This window comes from Chionomys nivalis, chromosome 13 (assembly GCF_950005125.1).
Source record: "Chionomys nivalis chromosome 13, mChiNiv1.1, whole genome shotgun sequence".
NCBI lineage: Eukaryota > Metazoa > Chordata > Mammalia > Rodentia > Cricetidae > Chionomys > Chionomys nivalis.
The window spans coordinates 68,597,234-68,606,183 of record NC_080098.1 but is presented as its reverse complement, the minus strand read 5'-3'; the positions used below and the strand labels follow the sequence as shown (position 1 = coordinate 68,606,183).

The 8,950-nt window shown below is 56.1% G+C and overlaps 1 protein-coding gene across 2 annotated transcripts; it reads left to right on the top strand.

The window, feature by feature from the left end:
* Positions 1 to 285: 285 nt before the first annotated feature.
* On the top strand, positions 286 to 7,850 carry Sncb (synuclein beta). 2 transcript variants are annotated; one of them, XM_057788108.1, is made up of 6 exons: positions 286 to 562; positions 1,172 to 1,301; positions 3,909 to 3,950; positions 4,103 to 4,225; positions 6,772 to 6,857; positions 7,219 to 7,850. In XM_057788108.1, the coding sequence occupies exons 2-6, from the start codon at positions 1,181 to 1,183 to the stop codon at positions 7,249 to 7,251; spliced, it is 405 nt and encodes a 134-aa protein (XP_057644091.1). In that variant the 5' UTR covers positions 286 to 562; positions 1,172 to 1,180; the 3' UTR covers positions 7,252 to 7,850. The 2 variants fall into 2 exon arrangements, with proteins under 2 accessions (XP_057644091.1, XP_057644090.1); XM_057788107.1 differs by having other exon boundaries at positions 290 to 562; positions 4,103 to 4,221; positions 6,768 to 6,857.
* Positions 7,851 to 8,950: the final 1,100 nt, after the last annotated feature.

Genomic DNA, 8,950 nt, shown 5'->3' with positions numbered 1-8,950 from the left:
TCTACAGAAGAGAGAACTGGCATTTCAAAAGGAGAGCTAAGCGGTTCAAGATCCCACAGTCACTAACAAACCCAGCTAGGATTCGAATCTATCTCAACTCCCAAGCCAACCGCATCATTTCTTTTCCACTCCTCTCTCGCCGCATTGCCCCCTCCCATACTCCCCAAAGACTAGCGTCTCAAGCACCAGGGTCCCCGACTACACGTCAGAGGCCCTCCCCGGGAGGCTTGCCTGCTCTGAGGAGATGTCACCCTCCCCGCCCCCTGTCAGTCAGGCGGAAGGGGCGGCGCGGCCACCAGGGGGGGTGCTGAGCTCAGAGCTGCCGCAGCGCTAGAGCTGGAGCCGGAGCTGAGCCGGAGCGCGCGAGTAGCATCCTTTGGTGGCAGCGCACCCGAGGCCGGACCACTGCTGCGTTCCTGTTCAGGGCCAGTGACCCAAGCTCCTGACCACGGCCGGACCCCACTGGCTCCAATCCCAACCCTGCCCCGCGTAGTCCAACCTCGGCGTCTGCTCGCCGCTGCCGCCACCACAGCTCCATCCCCAGCCCGGCCCCGAAACCCAGGTGAGGCTCAGGGAAGCGGATCGAACTGGGGTCCAAAGGGACTGAGGGTGAGGTGAGGAGGGAAATGGAAACTGCACTGGGGAGAAACGTGGGCACGAAGGTGGAAAGTGTTGGGCAGGCGCGGGCAGGTGCACTGCAGGATGCGTGTGTCTGTCCTCTCGGTTGCTACACTCTGGGTGGATGTGCGGACGTGCGTCCGTGCCCGTGTGTCAGAGTGTCCATGCGCTTCTGAACGCCCGTGTCTTGTGTGTGCACGTGAGCATGTCCATGGTGTGTGTTTGCATGCTGACCGTGTGACTGTCGTGTGCGTGTGTCGGGTCCGGGTGTTCGCGCCGAGCCCAGCTTCCGGTTCTGCGGGCCTGCAGGTTGCAGATCTCCGGATAACCGAGGTGGTGGCCCCTCCCGCGTCCCGGGGTTTCAAGGACGCTAGGACTCACCGCAGCATGGCCCTGAGGCCTAGAGCTGGGGAGTGGAGTGGGTAGGAGGGGACTCTGGGCCCAGAAGCGCGCCAATTCTCAGGGATGGAGGGAGGGGGCACCAGGTCCCCCGGGAGGGCCGGAGTGAAGGTGTGGAGCCAGGACCTGGCACTTGTGTGTTCGCCCTCCCCAGGCCGCCAGGATGGACGTGTTCATGAAGGGCCTGTCCATGGCCAAGGAGGGCGTTGTGGCTGCAGCCGAGAAAACCAAGCAGGGGGTCACCGAGGCAGCAGAGAAGACCAAGGAGGGCGTCCTCTACGTTGGTGGGCAAGGGGCTGCAGGGCTGGGTGTCTTCTGGGGGTACCAGGAAGGGTCCTCAGAGAGATTGAGGGGTCTGAGCGTGAGAATATGAGTCAGCAGATGGGCGAGGTCAGTAGGGGTCACTGGGGACACAGCCAGCTCATGGAATTGACCAGAGGGAGGTGGGAACAGGGTGGGAGCTAGTGAAGATGGTGTTCAAATGAAAGACCCGGGACAATGCAGTGAGCTCACCAAAGTTTCCTTTTTCTTATCCCGACATCACTATTAATAGTGACCTGATGGGGAACCTTTACTTGAGGCCAAGTGTCGTGAAAGGCCACAGCATCTGATGCTCCTGGCCTTTTTTTCTACAGATTGGGGACACTGGGGCCCTCTGCTAACCATGCTGCCCAAGGTCACACAGCTGGGAAAGCCTGAAGCTGGGGTGTGAATCCAGCCAGGAAGCCCCACCTTCCCTGGGTATTGGCGGGCTCTCTCCAGCTACCTGCCCCCCCCAACACACACACACTGCCTGTGGGTTTACCACAGCTCTCCCTCCAGTTCACACTCCTCTCAGAGGTCAGCTGGCATCAGGACAAAGGTCAGGAGGTTAATGTCTCTCACCCAGAGTGTGAAAGGACTTTGTAGGGTTCTTTCCATAAGGAGAGATAAGGCTAGAAATGGAAGCTAGCGGACTCATTTTGGAGCTCATATGGTGGGCCAGGGCTTGCTCTTGTGGAAAAAGATATAAAAGAGCTGGACAGTTTGCCCAAGGTCATAGCAAATTTGGATTGTGCTCATTAAAAACATACTCTGTGCCAAGCCTTGTGTGGATGCTGGGCTGTGACGAGGCAAGGGAACAAAACTACGAATTCCTCGTGGTGAGGCACAGCATTTCCGGGGTGGATCTAACATCAAGTATGGGAATCATTTGGGGGAAGAAAGCCAAAGGGGAGCTACCTGTGAGGGTGGTGTGTGTGGAACAGGCCTGAACACCAAGGGGCCTGGGAAGGCAGAAAGGCGGGATATGAGGACCTAGAATGGTCTGAAGAGCAGAGGGCAGGAGTCATGGCGAAGGACGAGCTCAGGTCGGTAGGCAAGAGCCAGTTCACGAGAAGACCTTGTGTGTCAGGTTGGAGCATCCTTGAAATTGCCATTAAAGGAGAGACTGACATGATCTGACCAGTTCACAGTTGTCCCTCCAAGCTACAGGCGAGTAAATTGTAGGGAGACCAGGAGGCATTGCCACCTGAGGAAAGAGCAGCGGTAGGTAAGCCCAGCCTTGAGCCCACATCTGCCTAGCCAGGTTCTGCCCCCCTTTTACTCGTCCCTCGTCTCTTTCGCTTCTTAAACCCCACTATTTTCTCTCTGCTAATAGGCTCTGCCTCTCCAAGTCACGGAGGCTTTTTCCTTGGCAGACACTTCTTTCTAGTCTTCCCTTGCCCAGAAACCTCTGCGTTATGACCCCGGCTCCTGTAGCCTAGCATGCAGTACCCCTCGTGGCCCTACCTCAGCCTGCATTTCCAGCCTTGTTTTTCACCATACCCAATGTTTCTGGTCCTCGGGTGGTGTTTTGCCTGTCTGGTTCCCCCTCCCTAGTCTCCTTCTAGAATATCAATGTGCCACCTCTTGAAGTCCCTGAAGTCTAAATATTCTTTCCCTACTACTCCAGGTCAGACAATGGGCCACGGGCCCATCAGACAGTCAGACAGGCCTTGCACATCAAATGCACAAACAATTTGTCAAAGAGGGAATGAATAATGCATGGCATGACTCCTGTCCCTTCCACCTCCAACTTCTGGCTGACCTTAGTTTGGGGCACACTTCATCCCAGCCGGGCCTCACCCTTGACCCTGGCTAACCTAGTCTCGCCCTCTCTGTACTGGCCCTAGCCTAGGTTTACTAGCCTTTGTCTGGCTGCTAAGTCTTCACGTGGCAGGTTGCCCAGGCCCAGGAGGATACACACCCCGTGGTCAGAACTTCTCGCCTCTTTCAGTACCACGTCAGCATCTGACGAAGACCCAGTCAGTGTCATGAGTTCCTTCTACAGTCTGAACATCAACGTTAGACTCACCTGCACCTAACATTCTCTGCTTTAGTCAAAAGGAAGAACTGGCCCTTGTTTGGAGGACCTGCTCATGAGAGACATACACGGGGCACCAAGGGCATCTTCCAAACGCCTGTCTCTGCTCCTCCCAGCACCACCTCCCATCTTGGGCTACACATCAGTACCTGGGAGCAGGAGTTTCAAGTCGGCTTTAAATGCTCGCTCACTCAGCTCCTAACCAATTGCAGGGCCCTTACTGAGCTTCTGGTTTCCAACTATAAAGAGAGAGATATCCAACCCCCCTCCCACTGCCCAGGCTGCAGACCGGGAGAAGTTAAGAGCCACTCAGGCAGCCTCCACTGGGGGGTGTGGATGTTGGGGCAGGGGGGCAGAAGGCCTGAGGAAATACGTGTAGGAACTGAGTGTAATTAGCGTGGGGTGAGAACCGTGGGATGTGGGGGTTCAGGGAGGCAGTTCAGGGGACGCATTGCTATCTGGGTTCTCTGCATGACCCCCGCATTGGGTTGGAATCTCTGTTTGCTATGCTCAGACTTCTTAAATATGCTCCTTTTTCTCCCTATAGGAAGCAAGACCAAAGAGGGAGTGGTCCAAGGTGTGGCCTCAGGTACCAGACCAGTCTTAGTACTTTATGCTGGGGAGGGGTATGGGGGCTCCTGAGGTTTCTTTGTGGGGTTGCCCCTGGGGAAGGAAGACTCTGGGACACTATGGGGGGGGGGGCTGGCACTGAACCCTTCCCCCAATACCTCCCTGCTCCAGTGGCTGAGAAAACCAAGGAGCAGGCATCACATCTGGGAGGCGCTGTGTTCTCTGGGGCTGGGAACATTGCAGCGGCCACAGGCCTGGTGAAGAAGGAAGAGTTCCCCACAGACCTGAAGGCAAGTGATCCCCCAGCACATGTCGGGCATGCTGGGCACATATGCCTGCCACCATCCACCTCTACTCCCCCTGCCTGGGGCACAAGCTTACTTGCCTCTTTTCCTACAAGACTGGGCTACACTGGGCTCAGAATGAAGCCGTGGGGAGGTGTGCATGGATGCCATGCTCCCTGTGAAGGGACCCAGAAGGGGCTGTGAGTGCATAGCCCGCTTACCGGCATGATTCCAGATATTCCTGGGCACATCTGAACAAGCCACGGCCTGTTCAGTCATTTCCTTTCATTGAATAGATGTCTGTGCCAGCGAAGACCTGTTCTTAGTGGCTTCACAGTGGGTGGGGCCCTGCATTCACGCTACTGAGATAGTGAGAGATCACAGCGCAAAACCAGCCAGTGCGCATGGGCGTCAGACAGGTGTGCATGCGCAGTGGAGACGAGAACGCTGTGATGGGGCAAAGCACTGTGACCTGAGCTAGGAGAGTTTCCCTGGGGAGGTGCCATTGGACAGCCCGGAGATGTGCCGGGACTGTATTTCGAGCTGTTTTGAGCAGGAAACACAAAGGTCCTGAGGCAGAAGTCAGGAGACAAAACCACACAGGTGACTGTAACGCTGCAGGTCTAAAGACTCCACCTTGAGAACCACCACGATAGAAAGCCTGGCCGGCAAACGGTGAATGCTCCACATGTGGCCTGGCAGGACTATGTAAGACTCTTTCTTGTAGGACTGGAGCAATGGCCTTGCAGAGGAACTGAGTTAGGTTCCCAGCATCCACATAGTGGCTCACAACTATCTGTAACTCCAATTCCAAAGGATCCAATGTCCTCTTCTGGACTCTTTAGGACCCAGGCCCACACATGGCATATAGAAGACATATATGCAGACAAGCACTCATACATACATGTTTTTGGAGACAGGGTTTCTCTGTAGCTTTGGAGCCTGTCCTGAAACTAACCCTTGTAGACCAGGCTGGCCTTGAACTCACAGAGATCCGCCTGCCTCTGCCTCCCAAGTGCTGGGATTAAAGCCCAGCAAAAAAATAAATCTTTTTTTTAAAAAAAGGTTGCTTTAACTCCCCCCCACACAAACACACACCCCAAAAAGAAAGGCATTTTGGAAAGGTATCTCCCCAATGAAGCCAGCAATCAGCTCATCACACAAAATGCCAGCCTCCAGAATTCCTGCACTACGCTGCCTTTAGGGTCCCTACATGAGGCGGTGGAATGTGCCTGGATCATGGAGGGACTCCCTTAGCTCCTTTCAGTCCAGACCCTGCCTACTCCCTCAGGGCACCTGCTTCCTGACTTCCATCACTGCAGACTTGTGGGGTGCTTTTTTAATCTCATGAGTATGTCATCAGGAAGAGGACAAGCTCACCATCATTCTCCGTTCCCAGGGTCCATGTTCCACTGTGGTTAGGTGCTGAGTCTTTCTACTGTCCTGGCGTACTCGCTTCCACACAAAGGGCTCAAGCTGGGATTTATTTGGGATGGGGGTGCTGCAGATTGAGCCAAGGCCTTTAACACGCTAGACACATGTTCTAGCATGAAGCTATACCCTGAAGGCCTCAAGCTGGGACTTTGAACTGTGTCTTTCCTGGGTTCCGGTCGTAGCTGGGTAACTTGAGACAAACTAATATTTCTCATCTCTCTGGTCATCCCCACAAAGAGAGGACTGAGCCGCCACCCTCATTTACAGGAGATGTAAAGCCCTCTACCCAAAGGGATGCAGGTAGACAGGACTCCAAGGAGCTGAAGCCACCCATGGGACTAAGGCAACTGGAAGTGCCAACTTCTCAGGGTCCTAGGCATGTGCCAGTCCACACGCGGTCTTCTACAGCCATGCATACACACCAAGTTATGGCGTGTTTACATATATGTGCTCATTTGCAGGTGGCGGGCCATGTGTCTAGCAGACCTCTACCTCCATGCTCATTGGTCTGTGCCCATCTGGGCAGCAGATGCAGGGGGGAGGGGAGAGTCTTAGCTCACACATCCAAGCAACACCATGAGCTGTTGCTTCCAGCTTATCTTAAAATAGCTACAGTGAAGAAATCAGGCCAAGCTCGGCCCTGGGGGAGGGAGGGATGGGTGGAAGGCAGTGGAGGGAATGGCACAGAGCCCCTCTCTAGCCCCAGACCTGAGCCTGCAGCTCCCATAAGCCTGAGAGGGAAGCTTCCGGAGTTCTCTCCTGGGTCCTATAGTCAGTCCAGTAGTTTGCGCCTAACCGGGAGACCCATCAGCTGTCTCCTATCTACTCAGTCTCAGGGATGGAGGTAGAGGCTGTGAGGTGCTGGGCTGAGCAGCAGAGTGCTCCACCCTCCCTCCGCATTCCTAGCTTCCCCTGATGATTGGGTGGGAATTCACCAGTCACACCTCCATCTTCTTCTCATTTTTAACACCTCCAAATGGACACCTCGCCCAAATACCCCTTGCACTGCCAAGCTACCCTAGTCTACCTCACTCTTCCAAGCAACCCACGGCAATGCTAGCATAGGATTGTAAGGAGTGTCCAGCTGCCCACACAGCCCTGCTTTCCTCTGTCCACAGCCAGAGGAGGTGGCCCAAGAAGCCGCTGAAGAGCCATTGATTGAACCCCTGATGGAACCTGAAGGGGAAAGTTATGAGGGAACACCGCAGGTGAGGGGACCACAGGGCTGGGGGAGGGGCATCCCTGAAGATGACATCACCCCTTGCTGGGTGGGAGGTCCCCAACGTAAGAAGTGGACTGGGGGGCGCAGGGGGGGGGAGGGCTTCAATAACTCAGGTTCCAGGGGGTGGAAGTAGGGGAGGAGAGGACAGATGGCAGATGGTGCCTAATGCTAGGACCCAGGCACACAACTAACTGCCTGGGACCCAGCTCCAGGTTTCTTCCTACCCTGGGGGTGGGGCAAACATTGTCCCTCCTTGCTGGGGAGGGATCTGGCGGGCTGCACTTGACCACTCAGTCTCCAACACTTCCTTTTTGTTCTTCTCTCTTCCACCCCACTCCCCACTGCAGGAGGAATACCAGGAATATGAGCCAGAGGCGTAAGGGTCCAGGAGGGCCCGGCACCAGCAGCACAATTCCTTCCCTGACCCTGTTCCATCCCTCATCCCCAGAACCAGGGCTGTCCTTCTACCTTTTCCCCCCAAACACGAGATCTTCCTTCGTCTCCGAGGCACCGCCCTCGGGCCTGTGTTAGTGTCTGCCCTGCCCTTCCGTCTGTCTAACCTGCCCGCGTTCATCCCTGAGGCGTGAACTGGGGTCGCGCAGACGCCCAGCTGGCAGCTCTGCCCCACCAGTGTTACCCCTCACCCTCCATCTGGTCCAGTGTCTGCGCGGATGTAGCATGTTCTATGTATTTTTAAACCAAGATGGGAAAGCTATGGCTCCTTCCCCATCCCAACAGAGGTTCTCCGAGGGGACCTCCGCGGGCAGCCCCACTTCGACCCCTAAATTTTTTTTTTTTTAACCCAAACCAGGAGCCAGTTCGTGCCATGCCCCCTCCCTCAGCCCGCTCGGTCCAAGCGCGGGCGTCGTGTGTTGTGATTGTGGCATGGAGAGCCCCCCACCCACCGTGTGAGCGTGTCCCGGGTGGGTCGGCTCAGCCGCCCCCCAGCGTGTTCATGAATAAAGTCAATCTGTCTGTAGCTAGCGCCGCATGGGCAGGGCTGGGCTTCCGGGCCCCGGACTGCCCCTCCGCTCTTTGGGGTCTGGCACACTCAACACAGGCACATCGCTGACTACCTGGGACCTCAGTTTATCCATCTCCTATTTCAAGCAGGCCCACGACTCGGAGGGTGATGGCCCTCACCGCTACCTGTGCTGGGACTGAAGTTGACTGGGAGGCGGGAAGTTAGCATCGGGCGCCACCTCCTGGCAGGAAAAGGGGTACAGGGCCAAGAGAAGGGAAAAACAAAACAAAAAAACTGGCATCGTGAATACGCATGCACGCACGTGCACGCGCGCCAGACTCTGCGCGCGCGCGAGCCCGAGTGTCAGCACCCGGCGAGAGTGCAAACAGAGCGCACGTGCAGACCTGCGCGCTCTGTTGCGGTTGCAGCTGAGTCGCAGAAAGACGTCGCTAGCCGTTAACAGACCCCTCCCACTCCAGGCCTGTACAGACACATCCACGCACACCTGCCCAAAGCAAACAAACAAAACCGTTGGAGACATTGGCCCAGGAGAGGGCACAGCTCCCGGCAGGCGGTACTCTCCCCTCCCAGAAGCACCACTGAAAGTTTTCGCTTTCAGCTGGAGTAGGAGAGGGTCTGCAGGAAACTGGGAAACCCGCCAGACACCTGGAGCAAACCAGGATCAGCACTAGGGGGCCCCCGCCGACTCAGAGTAAGAAGGGAACCTCAAAAAGACCCGCATTGCGTAGAGGCTCCGCCTCTGCAAGTAGGAAAACGCCGCCTTTATTGGCACAGAGCGCGTGGCTCAAGGCTCCGCCCCATCTGTGCGGTGTTCCCATTTGCTGTAGAAACCTGGTCCTGTCTGCTTATGCTTGGCAAACGCCTGCCAGATTTACTGCAGAGAAGCCCCCTCAACCTCGCCTTGAAGTCCAGCTACGTAGCTGGAAGCAGTTTGCCTTATTCAGTCAGACCCTTTCCCCTTTCCCTAGAGTCGTTGGAGGGAGAGGAGATGGCAAGTCTGGGAAGGCCATTAACCCTGTGGGAGACCAGGGTGTTGTGGTCACCTGGGCCTTTATATCTGGAAGCAGGAAGCCGCTAACAGATGACCGCGTAAA